This window comes from Capricornis sumatraensis, chromosome 18 (assembly GCF_032405125.1).
Source record: "Capricornis sumatraensis isolate serow.1 chromosome 18, serow.2, whole genome shotgun sequence".
In the NCBI taxonomy this organism is placed as follows: Eukaryota; Metazoa; Chordata; class Mammalia; order Artiodactyla; family Bovidae; genus Capricornis; species Capricornis sumatraensis.
In genome coordinates, this window is record NC_091086.1 from 15480682 (window position 1) to 15496906 (window position 16225).

Genomic DNA, 16225 nt, shown 5'->3' on the forward strand with positions numbered 1-16225 from the left:
CTCCACTTAAGTATAAAAGGATTAATCCCCGATGGTTCAGTGGGTAAAGAATCTGCCTACAATGCAGGAGACCCCCTTCCAACCCCTCAAACTAACAGGCCTTCATCTAGACTTTGCTATTCATCTCTGTCAAATCTGAAGAGACCTGGAACTCCTTTAGAATTCTCCCATCCACTCTAACCCTGCCATCTCCAAATGTATTCACTTCTCTCCTTCTCCAAGGCAACCACACTGACTCTTATCCTTCTCAATGGACTACAATACTACCTTCCAAATTGGACTCATGATTTTCCTTTGGCCTCACTATAATCCATTCTTCATGAAACTGTCAAAATTAGCTTTAAAAATGCAGATCATATCATGTCTTATCCCTGCATACAGCTCTTCAGTGTCTTCCAATTGCTCTTAGAAGAAAACCTAAGCCCTCACTAGAGCCTGGTCCTTTTAACCTCATTTCTAACCACCATCTCTCCTGTTTTAGTAAGCATTTTTACCTTCTAGAATCTGGAGCTCTTTCATACACCTAGGTCTTCACAGCCATGGTCCCCAATGCCTGGAACACGCATACCCTAGACTGTCTGTACTGATTCTTCAAAGCTCAATTTTAAATGTTAGTTCTCCAAAAAGGCCTTTCCTAACTCCTTAATCCAAATTAAGTGAAAGCCACTCAGTCATGTCCGACTCTTTCGACCTCATGGGCTATACAGTCCATGAAATTCTCCAGGCCAGAATACTGGAACGGGAAGCCTATCCCTTCTCCAGCGGATCTTCCTGACCCAGGAATCAAACCAGGGTCTCCTGCATTGCAGGTATTTTCTTTACCAACTGAGCTACCCGGGAAGTCTCTAGTCCAAATTAGGCCATCTCTATAATTCTATCTCATGATCTCACGGAAGCCTGTTCTTTTCCTTTGTAACAATTATAATAATCTGTAACTTTCTAATTAAGCATATATTTAATGTCTGTCTCCCTCCTCTATACTGTATATACTCCACGTAAAGCACAGAGAATTTATTTACGTATATACTGTACACATCTAGCAGTGCCTACAACATGGTAAGACGAGTGCATTATGCCTACACACAAGCATGCAAACCCTTTGTTTCTGGGACGTGACTCATTCAGCACTCCAAGCAAGATGACGCCCTAGAATCCAAAGAGGCAGATTCATAAAGTCCTTCTTCACATCTACAGAGTGTCTACCATGAGCTAGGAACTGTTTCAAATGCAGAGGAGACAGCAGCAAACAAATCACTCTCTGCTCTCACAGAACTTACTCAATGGTGGGAGACAGACAATAAAACACACAGGCAGCAAAGCTAGTGTGCTTCACCACGTTTCTAGTCCTCTCAGACACGATGACTAAGAATGCTCTAAAAAGAGGTTTCTCTACCAGTCTCGGTGCCAGAGTGAAGAGCTGACTCATCACAGACAAGCAGCGTGCACTTGCTATTGTAATCCATTGAGATCTGCGGGGATTCTCTGTCACCCCAGCATCCCCATCCTATCCTGTCTGAAATAGTAAATAGAATTCATGGTGTTAGGTGATGACAGCTGTTAAGGAGAAAAACAAAACAAGAGGACAAGACATCAGGGTAGAAGTTTTGGGTACGATTCATAAAAGGCACCCATCTTAAATCTAGCCCTGTAATTAAGGCCTTAAGAATATCAAATTGAATATAATTTATCCCAAGTCAATGGGAGACAGACTTTTTTAAACTGTCTATTTTCCTTTACTAACACGGAAGTTCTATGAGAGCACGGATTCCTGATTGCTTTATTTATTAACCACTACATCCTCAGCACTGAGTGATTTCCAGTTTTCTACTTATAGTCAATTTTAAAACCCATACATAATCTTCATCATCTACCAATGTCCTCATTTTCTCCAATACTCTTTAAACATTCTCTTCTAGTTGATCTGAATAATCCCTTATGATATTATAACTACTGACTGACCATAATTTTTAATCTCCAAAACAAGAGGTGTATTTTTAAAACAGCATTATTAAAATATTGAGACTGTGCATTTTAAGAGTTTCTAATATAAAAAAATCTTATGACAGAAAAAAATTATTTGTATCAGAAATATATTTAATATAACTTACTGTAATTTATAAACAATAAATACAAATATCCTATTTTAGATTTAAAGCCTTAAAAATACCAACCTGAGTTGTTTCTGTCATTTTCTGTTCAAAATCTGCTTTTGCTAATGCATATTTTTCCACATAGAGTTTGTAAGTATCTGTAGCTTTCTTAGATTTAACAGCTGCCTGTAACAAAACAAAAACATTTAGAATTACACAAAATCACTTTACTTTCCTTAAAAAAAAAAAAAGTGCATTTTAAGAGGTGAGGCCTATGCTGAGTTCAAGATGACATAAACTAACTTTAATACCTTTTTTCAAGTCTTTCTTATTAGTGTTTTTTGTTATGGTCACCCAATGATGTAGAAATTAAATCCTAATTCTCTTGTCCAATGGAATGTGCTTTTAAAAGTTAAAATACTTTCATTTATAACCCAGAGGAAGATCACACAACCACATTTAACAGTACAATGTTACTAAAAATTCAGCAATCAAGAATGTGACAATATCAGCAGAATATGAGTCTTCTTCCTTCCTCCTACAACAAACAGATACTCCATTTAAGGTCTGATCAGTGACTATAAAGCTAGCATGAAAACTGAAAAAATAAAATCAATTTTCCTTGATGTTGTTCAATTTTTTTTACACTTCAGAAAGTCAATAATTTGTTTTAATCATTGTCTATTTTTCAAGATTTCTATTTTTTAATTGCTACTGTATTATAATAGTTTTTATTTTATCAAAGTTACTTATTCAACACAAATTTAACAATATATTAAATATTAGGTACTAAGGAACAGGAAGACAAAAGACAACTCTTTTCCTCAGGGAGTTAATAAAAGAAGCACAACTCATACAAAAAAGGCTAGAAATAGGTGGAAAGTAACCAGTAGATTGGGGCAGACATGTGGCTATCAAGAAATTTGATTATTCTCAAAAGACTGCTCAATTTGAATACAGGAAATTTGAAGGAAAGGGGTGTTGAAGTAAATAAGAGTTTAAAGAAGATCAAAAAACAAAAGAGAGAAGCTATAGCATTTCAAGATAAAAGATCTCCACTTTCTTGGTGTGATAAAAGGTGGTCTGCTGTGAGTGAAGAGAAGGCTGTGGTTGGAAACTTCAGAATAAAGTTTCAAACCATGGTGATGGAGGATGCAACTGGTAATAATTACAGCAGTAAAAGTATTACAAAGAGCCACTGAGGGCTAAGCTGCAAAACCTGGAATTTGTACAGAGACAATCAGAACCATAGGTAATTATTTCCAGCTATGTTCAGGAGTCTAACAGTAAGTATTAGAAACCAATCTAATAAGCATTAGAAACACAAAGTTGGGTTTACCTGGAGGATGGGAATGCCAAGAGATGTATACACTTCTAGACCCTAAAAAAGTAACTTTGCACTGTCTTTGAAAATTTTACTGCATATATTATATTAAACATATATGCTTTATCCTTGCTGGCCTTTATAAACAAAGAATATAGGACATCACTTTATCTTACAGTGTATCAAAACTATATCTTGTATCAAAACTGAATGCGGTTTCCATTCATGGTCTGGCAACAAAGATCCCACGTGCCAGGGAACAACCAAGTCCGATGCTCTAGGGCCCGTGCACAACTACTGAGCCTGCGGGCTGCAACTACAGAGCCCACGCGCTAAAATGAAAGTCCCCGCGTGACGCAATGAAGAGCCTGCGTGCCACAACTAAGACTCGATGCAGCCAAATACATTAAAATAAAAAACAAACGGGAAACTGGGGCAGAAGAAACTAGCTTTTAAAGCAACAGCTACATTTCCTCTCATAATTAAAGACTGGTTCTAATAGAGTACCAAGTGATAATGAAAGAAATCCAGTATTTTATCATTTCCTTAGCATTATAAATAAATTTATCGATATACTACTGGAAATAGCTCTGTTTAAGGGTCTATATAATTTTTCCAGTAACATCTTATGAATCAAATGTATACATAAAAAATAAGTACTTTGTCATAGTCCACAAATACGAGTAACTTCTAAATGGCGCTTTATAAAAGGGTTTGTAAATGAAGATGAGAAGCATACTATGTCATAATATCCAATAAGTATGCTTTCAAGTTCACACACACACAAAATAGTTCAAAGATCTGTTTTTAAAAAAATCTACATTCATGGTAATAAAGAGCTTATTAATAAAGAGCTTATTACAGGCCAAAATATTTACTTAAGCTTGGATTTAACTATATATAAAGCAGAGACACACTAACACCTCTAGTATCACAAGCAATGATAATTGCTTCTTGAGCAGAACAATTAGAAAAAAGCACTGTTTTCTCTTATTTTTGCTGATTCAGAAGATTTAAATTATACTTTTTTCAGTAGTTATGCTTAATGTTATACTTGACTACTACTAATTCTAATATACCATTAATTGTAAAACACACCATTATTTTGTGTACCACTCAAACAGAGAAACACTGTCAATTAAACCATGAAATAATGCTTTCTTATCACTTAAAAACATTTTTATTTTAGACTTATTATAAGAGCTCTTTTAGACTTACTTGGAGGTAGATTTTTATTCTTGTGTGATAAAAATAAAAACGAAAGCAAAATGAACTGTTTGAGATACTCCTCAATCTTTCTTCACATTCAGATTCTGACTCTTCTCAATTACTTCCAAGTCAGGGGCTGCTGCTAAGGTCTGTTTTTCCCCCACATATTATCATCTTCAAAGTCACCAAGAATATTATTGACAGAGAATATCTTAAAAGTGCCCCACCACCATCTTCAGATTTTCTTCCAAGCAGTGGTGTTCACATTTTCTTGATTTTACCAGGTCTCAACAAAAGGTTTTCAAACAATAATCAGAACCATTCCTTCCTCAATGGTCTGTTACCTGAAACAACAGTGTTGCGGCTGTCCATCTAGCCACCAGATATACCAAGCTCACAGAGGCAGTGACGCCACACGACAGAGGCCACCTGCCCACAGTGATGATGATACCACCATTTGAAGATGCATTCTAACTTCAGAGATGTGAGGAAAAAGATATACCCGGCAGCTTTTCATATTCTCTTTTTTTCTGGTGTCTCAGTCTGAATTATCTTTATTTAACCTGCTTAATACCGAGAACATATTTGTGATCTAATTCTTGAATTTCTTTAATTCTGAAAAAATTCTGATCTGTTAACTCTTCAAATATTACCTATCTACCATCCTCTCCAATTTTTTTCTTCTAAAATCCACAGCAGACCACAGTGACCTTTACTCTCTGCATATGTCACTGGTAAGTTCCCAAATTCAGTCTTTCACTATATCAACTCTAAAGTTTATCTTCTCTAATGCTTTTTAAAAATTTCAATAACTATATATTTCATTGCCAAGTTTTCTAGTTAGCTGTTTTCCCATCTACCAGTTCTTGTTTCATCTGTCTCTCTTAACTTCTTTAATGTAAGTGTATGTTCATTTGCAACTCTGAACATCCTTAATGTATATGTTTCTGATCGTGTTTAATAAACCTAAATTTTATTTGAATTGAATTCCTCTTCTAGTTGTTAAATTTGCTGCCATCTGTCTTAACAAAGATCCCTTGCTTTTCCAAAGTTTGTCTTATGCCACTTTGCTTTTACTAATGAATTACATTAGTACCTGTCTGCACAAACTGGAAAAAAATCCAGAGAGGATTTTCACTTTTACAAAAACAAAGGTGAAAAGAAAAATAGTTCTCACTGTTTGCTTTGCAGGAGCCAGTATGAAGGGAGCACAGAGCCTGAGACCAGTGAGAGCGATCCAAGCTCCTCTCCACGACCTACACTTAGCGTCTCAGCATTGGTCTCCACAGATCTGAACTGCTTCTGTGAGCATCTGCGCTTTAACTCAGCTTCCTTCATACGTTCATTAGCAAGATGTGTTCTAAGGCAACTGCTTCTCTGCCATTTTGGTTCACGTAAGTTTTCATGTGAAAAACACACTGTTGTATAGCAGGGGAAAGCTATATGAAATTTCTTAAGATGTACTCTAAAAGTGTGGTTGTTTGCTCATTTCAAGCGTGAGGTTTCTTTTTTCCCCTCTCTTCTCCCTGTCCCTCCATCAGTGATACTGGACAACTCTATAGAATACAAGGTAAACATCACCTCCTAGAATTGTGCTGTACTTAATCATTTACGCTCACCCGTCCCCATCTAGCAGTTTCACGTTATCTCCTGCCAGCCCTCCAAGGTTCCAATTTACCATCAGTCACACAAAGGCAGCTTTTAATTACTTCCCTGGAAGAATACTGAGGATATGACCAAAATAGTCATAATCAGGGCAAATCCATGGCCTGATTGCCACTTAGAACTGTGTCCATTAAGCCCCAGCTTCCAATAATGCTTTAGCCCTTCAGCAGCACAAACCTCTTTTTTTTTTTTTGCTATTTATAGCCCCACCTCAAGTGGGGAGTATTTAGTCCCCCATACCATACAAGAGCTAAACTCCACTGCCTAACTTAGGACTTCGGGTCCAATCTTGACACATGCCTTTGAGTTTCTGTTCCATTTCTAGTTCATTAATAATAATAATAATATTCTTCTTCTGGGACCATGTTATTTTGCTTTACTTTCTCTTTTTATATTTTATTCTTAACTGCTGTGTCTGAAATGCTGTTTGAAAATCATGAATTTGCTGTGCCTCATTTTTTACTCCTTTCCAATTTTTATTTATTGTACAACACTAAAGGAAACATAATATCCCAAATTCCACTGACTGTTCTGATTTTTCCAGATTTCTAATTCTTGCCCATGTATACACAATTTTATAATTATTATAATTGCAAGATACTTTTTTTTTTTACTGGATATTTCAAATATTCTACAAAGCTTTCAAAATTATCACTCCCTATGACTGATTCCTAAATGATAATATACCACATCAAACAAGTGGATGGTTAAACTGTTTTGAAAGGCGAAAAAAAATCTACTTTCAATCAAGATGAGAGTAAGGGAAAGCGTTGTGGTTTACCACAATGCTAGATACATGGGCTCAAAGTCAGCAATAAATCACCCACAACATATATTTATAGCTTACCCTCAAGTATCTACTGCCTTGCTAAATATACCAAAGTCTAGCTTTAAATTCTTTTTTACCTTAATATTAAATCTTATACCAAGAACTATCTCATCAATTATCTTATACAAATATCCTGCAAATGTGTCACTGATATAAAGCAATCATCCCTTTTCATGTATTTGCTAAACTACTTACCATACACAACATATTTTGCAAACCTACTTTTGTTTCACTTGGGAAAATCATCAACACTCATGCACAGTGACTTTCATCTTTAACATGAGCTCATTCTTGAGTGTTTAAAGATTAAGTGCACTCTTGTATTTGAAAACACCTTGAAAACACAGAGGTATTGTTTTTATTATGATCACCTTTTCCATTTCTCTCTGTGTAGCTCCTTCCTTTTTCAAGCGTTCCTGTTCTACACACTTGGCGTTGTAATTCTCCTTGGACTTCTGGAGGGCCTGAGTTATGCTCTGAATGGCTTGAACAGCTTCCAGAGTTCCTGCAACTTCTTCTTTAGTCTGTTAGGTATGAAATGATTCATCAAAATAATGGAACTACAAAGTATTCAATATCTGACCAACCAATCCAATGAGTAACATAACTGATACCTTTTTATGCGATTTCACTTGTTCTTCTCCATACTTCTGAACTTCCTTTATTAATTCTTGTAATTTTCTAACAAGATCCAAGTGACAATTTGCTAATTTCTCTGTAGATGTTTTGAATACATCCCACACTGGTGCAAATGTTCTAAAGTGAAGAAAACATGGGAATACTTTACTAAAAGGAAAAAAAAGTTTAAAGCTCCAAAATAGCACCACTGGAACTAATGGACAGAAGATGAGATTAAATTAAATCACAAATGAAATGAAAGACGGATCTTGATTTTTTTAGGCCTTGGTTAATTATTTAAAATATTTTTATTTTAATTGGAGGTTAATTACAATATTGTATTGGTTTTGCCATACAGCAACATGAATCCGCCACAGGTATACACGTGTTCCCCATCCTGAACCTCCCTCCCTCTTCCCTCCCCGTACCATCCCTCTGGGTCGTCTCATTGCACCAGCCCCAAGCATCCAGTATCATGCATCGACCTGGACTGGCGATTCGTTCCATATATGATATTATACATGTTTCAATGCCATTCTCCCAAATCATCCCACCCTCTCCCTCTCCGACGGAGTCCAAAAGGCTGTTCTATACATCTGTGTCTCTTTTGCTGTCTCGCATACAGGGTTATCATTACCCATCTTTCTAAATTCCATATATATGCGTTATTATAAAGTAATTAACCTCCAATTAAAATAAATAACTTTATATTTTAAAAATAAATAAATAAAATATTTTTATAACCTCAGATACACAGAAATGACTTAATTCATATCACAGGTCTGGCCATGACCCTCTCTTAATTATGTCATTTTCTGAGTTGATTTGGTTACTTAAGATTTTTATCAGAAGACTTTCTAATCAGTCTGTTTAAAATTAATCTATTATCAAATCTCAATTTTAGACCCTGTAGTGCTCCATTTAAAAAGCTTCATTGAAAATAAAAGCTCCTGGAAATTCCCTGGAAATCCAGTGGTTAGGACTCCACACTTCCAATGCAGAGGGCACAGGTTGAACCCCTGGTCAAGGAACTAAGATCCCATAAGCCATACCATGCAATGTGGCCAATTAAACAAATACAATTAAAAAATAAAAACTCTTCTGAATTTAAACATGCAAAAGTTAAATCTGCACATGACTTAGCTGGTTTTAGAAAAGGCAGAGGAACCAAAGATCAAATTGCCAACATTCGTTGGATCATCAAAAAAGCAAGAGAGTTCCAGAAAAACATCAATTTCTGGTTTATTGACTATGCCAAAGCCTTTGACTGTGTGGATCACAATAAACTGTGGAAAATTCTGAAAGAGATGGGAATACCAGACCACCTGACCTGCCTCTTGAGAAGCCTATACGCAAGTTAGGAAGCAACAGTTAGAACTGGACATGGAACAATAGACTGGTTCCAAACAGGAAAAGGAGTACGTCAAGGCTGGATATTGTCACCCTGCTTATTTAACTACGTCATGAGAAACGCTGGACTGGAAGAAACACAAGCTGGAATCGAGATTGCTGGGAGAAATATCAATAACATCAGATATGCAGATGACACCACCCTTATGGCAGAAAGTGAAGAGGAACTAAAAAGCCTCTTGATGACAGTGAAAGAGGAGAGTGAAAAAGTTGGCTTAAAGCTCAACATTCAGAAAACGAAGATCATGGCATCCGGTCCCATCACTTCATGGGAAATAGATGGGGAAACAGTGGAAACAGTGTCAGACTTTATTTTGGGGGGCTCCAAAATCACTGCAGATGTTGACTGCAGCCATGAAATTAAAAGACGCTTACTCCTTGGAAGAAAAGTTGTGGCCAACCTAGACAGCATATTCAAAAGCAGAGACATTACTTTGCCGACTAAGATCTGTCTAGTCAAGGCTATGGTTTTTCCAGTGGTCATGTATGGATGTGAGAGTTGGACTGTGAAGAAGGCTGAGCACCGAAGAATTGATGCTTTAGAACTGTGGTGTTGGAGAAGACTCTTGAGAGTCCCTTGGACTGCAAGGAGATCCAACCAGTCCATTCTGAAGGAGATCAGCCCTGGGATTTCTGTAGCAGGACTGATGCTAAAGCTGAAACTCCAGTACTTTGGCCACCTCAAGTGAAGAGTTGACTCATTGGAAAAGACTCTGATGCTGGGAGGGATTAGGGGCAGGAGGAGAAGGGGACAACAGAGGATGAGATGGCTAGATGGCATCACTGACTCGATGGACACAAGTCTGAGTGAACTCCGGGAGTTGGTGATGGACAGGGAGGCCTGGCGTGCTGCGGTTCATGGGGTCGCAAAGAGTCGGACACTACTGAGCGACTGAATTGAACTGAAGAATTATTTTAGAATTGTTCTCTGAAACTTTGTTTCAGATTTTACCCACCAGACAGTCCCCTTTCTACTACACTTGGTACAGAATGTATCACATTTTCCTATCACTTTTTCTCAACATTGAGAATTTAATATTTTTAGCAGGTTCAAGTACTTTCAAGAATTACTACACTGTAATATCGTAGATAATACTTAGGATGCCAAAGGTCAGTTTAAACTAATTTGGTCAGTAGAGAATGATATAAGAATAATTTTATCCTATGCTTTCCTCAGGTACTTCATCAGATATTTTCAACAGCATTTGCCTTGCTCTATGATAAAACAAAGAGTAGCAATGATCACTAAGGCAAGAAGGTAGAGAAAGAAATTACTCATCCTAATATGTACTCTTTACCAGTTGCTGTGTTTCTTAGCCAGCAAGAAAGCTAACTGACACAATCATTTTAAGCAGTAACAATAATGTTCAAGGAGGATAAATACTTAAATAGGACTGTTCTGATTAGAGCTTACCTCCCACTTTAGAATCTAATCAGCACTAAAACTGGCAAGTAATTAGATGGAAAATTTCAAGAGAAAAAAGGACACCTGAAAAGTATCCACTCACAACAGCACCAAAATACATGTGTATCACTTCAAGTAAACCTGATACCTCATAGTCTAGATTTCACGAAACAGATCAGAGTGTCCCTTTACTTTAACAAAGGAGGTTCAGCATAAGATTTCTTTAAATAAGGTTTCTTTAAGGAATTACAACTATTGCATTTTATAAAGGTTGATACACACAACTTTTTTCTGGCCAGGTAATACACAATAACATACAATAAGCACTAAGAAATGAAACTAATGTATCCAAAATATGTTTAAATGCAATTAAATTCAAAAGATAAAATTCAATTTCAGTAATATTTAAAATCTTTATAATCTTAAGTAACAACACTAACAGAAAAAATGAAATAACATCTATTATTCATGAAAGGCATACATTTCAAAGACAGAAATGTTGTCAGTAACTTTATTAGGAAACATCTTTTTTTCTACCTCTCACCTGGTAACTAAAAATAAGGTAGAATTTCCTAGATTAAAACTATGGCCTCATGTTCAGTGAACATGTTCAGTAAGACAAATATCATACAATATTACCCATGTGTGGACGGCATAAATGAACTTATTTACAAAACAGAAGTAGTCGCAGATGTGGAAAACAAACATGGTGACCAGGAAAACGGGGAGGAGGGATAAACTGTGAGACAGGAACTGACAGATACACACCACTGTATATAAAATATAACTAACAATAACCTATTGTATATCACAGGGAACTCTACTCAATACTCTGTTAATGGCCTACGTGGGCAAAGAATCTTAAAAAAAAAAAACAAAAAACAAAAAACAGAAGTAGAGTCACAGATGTAGAAAACAAACAAACTTACGGTTACCGAGGGGTGGGGAAGGATAAACTGGGAGACTGGGATGGGCATATACATACCACTATATATAAAACAGATAACTGATAAGCACCTCCGCTATATGCAGAGCACAGGAACTCTACTCAATACACTATCATGGCCTATATGGGAAAAGAAATTCTAAAAAGACTGGGCATATATATACATACATATACATATACACACACATACACACATATAAATATATGGATAACTGATTCACTTTGCTGTACAACTGAAACTAACACAACACTGTAAATCAACTATACTCCAATAAAAATTGTTCTAAAATATTATTTCTAAAATATCAATCATACTGGAAACCTAAAAGAGTGAGTGTATGAAAGAAAATAATTTGCTACATATATGTAAAAAAAAAAACTATTGGTTAAAGCTAGTTTCTGTTATTCCAGTTATTCTGTGGCCCTTCTACTCTGGTCAATGAAGAAGAAATTACGTTTAGAAGAGGCAAAGTCTACATGGAGGAGTTAAAAAGAGGAGGATGTGAAAAAAGTGAGGAGAGAGTGGGAAAAAGAAGGAAGAATGAAGTTGCATGGAAGAAAGCAATAGCTGCAGGACAACTGGGAGGAAAGCAAACAGCCCTCAGCTACCAGTCTCCACTCTCCTCCAGGTGAAAACAGAGCTGCAGAAGGTCCTCTTGGCTGTGGCTGTTAGCACTTACATAATGGACAGTGTCACCACCCTGAGGATGAACCAAGAGGCCTACTCCCCTTTATCTGGGCTACAAACTAGCAAGACTTCTGCTAAACTCGTCCAATTACACTAGAGAATACTTTCATAAAACAGTCATTCTTAACCAGCTTTTCAGATCATAAGAACCATATGTGAATCTGATAACCGGTATACACCCCTTCAGAGGTATGGATTAACACCTACACAAAATCTTATATAAAATTTCAGGGGAATCATAGATTCATCAGAATCCCAGATGAAGAGGAATCTTTTACTGAGTATCACTGTAAAAATCTTTATACTAAGTAAATATAAGACTATTTTAACATCTTAGTTAAAATATAATCTCTCTCCCAATTTTAGATAAGTCAGTCAGATTAAGTATTCCTTCCAGACTTGTTATTATTCAAATTACACAATTACTCTTTCCAGAGTTGTTATGGCTATAAGTATACCTCATTGAAAACATATTCTTATTAATAATATTCATTTTTCAAAGAAAACATTTCCTGAGCACATATTTTTAAAGGGAAAATTTAAAGGTAGTCTATAAAATCCTAACTGACATTTCTAATGCATTTTAATCATTTCAATAAAATTTATATTAAGTGAGTTTTTAAAGACCACTGTTCAAGAGAATGTAAATGAACTTACAGAAAACCAGAATAATGTGCATAACACATAACATTTATAATCCCAAAATTATACTACTGAAAGACTATGTAGTTTTAAAGGGGGAAAAGTAAGTTTCATTTTGCATTAACTGATTCAACAAATTCGGCTGTATTTTCTATGAAGTCAAGAATATATATTCATATAGGCATATTTCAAACAAATAATTATATGTTTTATATTTATGAACTATTACATCTTTAATGGAAACCTATTATTCTCAAAAACTTTGGCTAAATCAACACTGAAAGAGCTGTTCAAAGAAATTAACTCACCCAAGTTGTGAATAATTGCTTGCAGATTTTGCTAGTTTTGTCATTGACCTGGAGTACGCCTCTTCTATTGTAGCTCTGTTAAATCAAATATCAATATTGTAAGGGCTCTTGTTTAATGACCAAACACAGAAAATACAAAATAATCACAACTGCAGAAATAAACAGATAACTCTAAGTATATGTTAAAAATAAGTAGGTATGTGGTCATGAATTTCTGATCTATCTTTAAATGCCCTTCGCGCACATCTATTTAAAGAACTTGTCTGGTATAGAACTAGAATAATGTTTGTCACCAAGAAACTTCGGTATAAAGTCACCCTTTTTTTTTTGGTAACAATGGTTATTCGAACAGGAAGAACAAAAGTACCACTTCCTATATTCTCTCTATACATACAAACTGATTCAGTATGAAAATCTTTTGTGTTTAACATAGTTTTATTATTAACACTGTGATTTCATGATTATGCACACTTAATAGAATATGAGATTGATGACAGTCATCTGCACAAGACTATTAGCAAGTATGAGATCCTGAACTTCAAGTTCTTAATCTAGTCTGTGATTAGATCTAAAACACTAACAAATAAATATTTCACACTATAATATTGTGTTTTACTTACTATTATTCAGCATACAGAATTTTATGCTAAAAAAACTGAACTAAAGCCATTAAATATAGAATAGAAAAAAATGTTCCCATAGGCACATAACTTACAAATAAAAAATATGATACTGTCTTGGCCTGTCCAACTCTACAAAAGTTAAGTTCTATCTTACCTCTCCCATAATTACCCTATCCCTTCTCAATCTGTGCTACCCTTCACAGAGGAAGTCTACAACCACCACTGCCTTCCATTTATTTACTTTGATAGGTTCAACTGACATTGTCTTTAATGTGCAAATTCAGATCGACACCCTGTTCTTGAATCAAATCATCTGTTTAATATTTAAATGCCTCAAGCATAACTCTACCTAGATATTTTAATCACCTCAAACTCAGAATATCCAAAATAAGCTTACCTCCAAACTCTTCCCCAAACCCAACCCCACAAAAACTTTTTTAAAAAAAGGAACTATTAATAGCAACTGACTCTCACTGACAGCCCTGTGATTTTTTCCCTGCTTCTTTAAACTTATATGTGTCTTTTTAATATACTATATTACAAGAGTAGTACTTTGATAATTTTTTAAAAGTTAATACAGAAATAATATATCAGTGAATAAGTTAAACAACAAGGAAAAAATAGTTCAATTTCCTGTAATAACAAATTGATCTAAAGACCTTCCAATGAGAAAGGAGAAAAGTAGGAGAGGTGGGGGGTATGCCTAAAGGGCATCAGAGAACTAAAGACCAGTTAAGAATCAGTAAGCCAAGATCCAAGAGGAGGCTATCCAGAGAGAGACAGATAAGTAGGGCAGCTTTTCCCTGGGGGCATCTAGAAGAGGCAGCTGAGACTGAGAAATGGAGCAAAGCCTCATAAGGTAAGGGATATAAAACTAGCTTCAGACTTGCCACAGGTGGGAAGCATGAGAAAATCCATATCCTTTAAGTTGAGACCCAAAGAGTAAGCATAAGGAGTTAAGGATGAACCATAAGTAGGCAAGCTCTCAAAGTGACTACAAACTTATCTTTTCAAACTCTGATACTGGACCCTGCATGGTTGTCTTAAACACATTCCACCACCAGGCACACAAAGAAAGAAGATAAGATGAACAATCAGCAGAAACAAATTTAACAATGTTCCAAATGTTAATATGATAAAGCTCAGACTTTTTGAGTTTATGCATTATAAAAATATAAATTCTATATCTGAAAAATACAATAACCAAAATTAATACCTCAACAGATGCAGTTAGACTGTAGATTTAATACACTGTAGTGTGTGTTAGTCACTCAGTCGTGTCTGACTCTTTGTGACCCCATGGACTAAAGTCCATCAGGCTCCTTTGTCCATGGGATTCTCCAGGCAAGAATATTGGAGTGGGTTCCTGTTTCCAATCTCCAATAGTCTGTAGTGAGAACTGGTAAACTAGAGAGAGGTGAGAAGAATCTATTCTGTTTTAAAGCTCAGTGAAACATAAACTAAAATATAATATTGTAAAATCAACTACAATCCAACAAAAATTAATTTTAATAAAAAAGCTCAATGAAACAAAAGACTGGGAAACAGGAAAGAAAAATAAAAGACAAAGGACAATGCAAAAATGTCTGACATGTAAAGAAAGTAAGAACAGGTCAGAAGAAATATCTACAAGAGATAATGCTGAAGAATTTTCCAAAACTGATAAAAGCTATCAAACCACAGGTTCAAGTTAGCCCAACAAATCCTAAGAGGACAAATAAAAAGATACGTACACATTAATAAAAATAAAAAAAAGGTAAGTCACATCATAGTAAAACTGGGGAAGGTCAAAGACAAAAAGAAAATCTAAAAGCAGCTAAACCCTTCCCACCATCAAATGTTACCTTCAAAGGAACAATTAATTAGACTGACAGCTAACATCTAAACAGTACAATGCAATAATCTTTGAAGAATTTTTTTTAATCTAGTAAAATGCAAAACCATAAAACTCATGGAAAATAACATAGGAGAAAACTAAGATGACGTTGGCTATGGTGATGTCTTTTTAGATAAATCACTAAAGACACAATCTAGGAAAGAATTCACTGGTAAGTTGGACTTCATTAAAATAAAAACCAGCTCTGTGAAAGATGTCAAGAAAATAAGAGGACAAGCCACAGACTGGGATAAATTATTTCCAAAAGAATGAGAAAAAAAAGAAAAAAACGTTATCGCAAATATATTGTTGACTCCTAAAGCTCAACAGTAAGAAAACAACCTGATTAAAAAATGTGCCCAAAACTTTAAGAGACTCTTCACCAAAGATAACATACAGACGACAGACAAGCATATGAAAAGATGCTCTACATCACATGTCATCAGGGAAACGTAAATTAAAACAAGATACCACTATGCATCTATTAGAATGGCCAGTCTAGAACACTGACAACAGCCAGGATGTGGAGCAACAGAAATTCTCTTTTATTGCTGGTGAGAACGCAAAATAGTACAGCCACTTCACAAGACTC

General features: G+C 35.5%; 1 protein-coding gene across 1 annotated transcript in view; it reads right to left on the minus strand.

Moving 5' to 3' along the window:
• The window catches only part of FCHO2 (FCH and mu domain containing endocytic adaptor 2), a 119452-nt gene that overhangs the window by 73887 nt on the left and 29340 nt on the right, over nt 1–16225 (minus strand). The window contains exons 3-6 of the mRNA XM_068990613.1: nt 13135–13209; nt 7732–7873; nt 7489–7641; nt 2172–2276 (exon numbers count right to left, since the gene is read on the minus strand). Coding sequence (XP_068846714.1) covers nt 2172–2276; nt 7489–7641; nt 7732–7873; nt 13135–13209 — 475 coding nt within the window. The remainder of the gene's footprint in view (nt 1–2171; nt 2277–7488; nt 7642–7731; nt 7874–13134; nt 13210–16225) is intronic.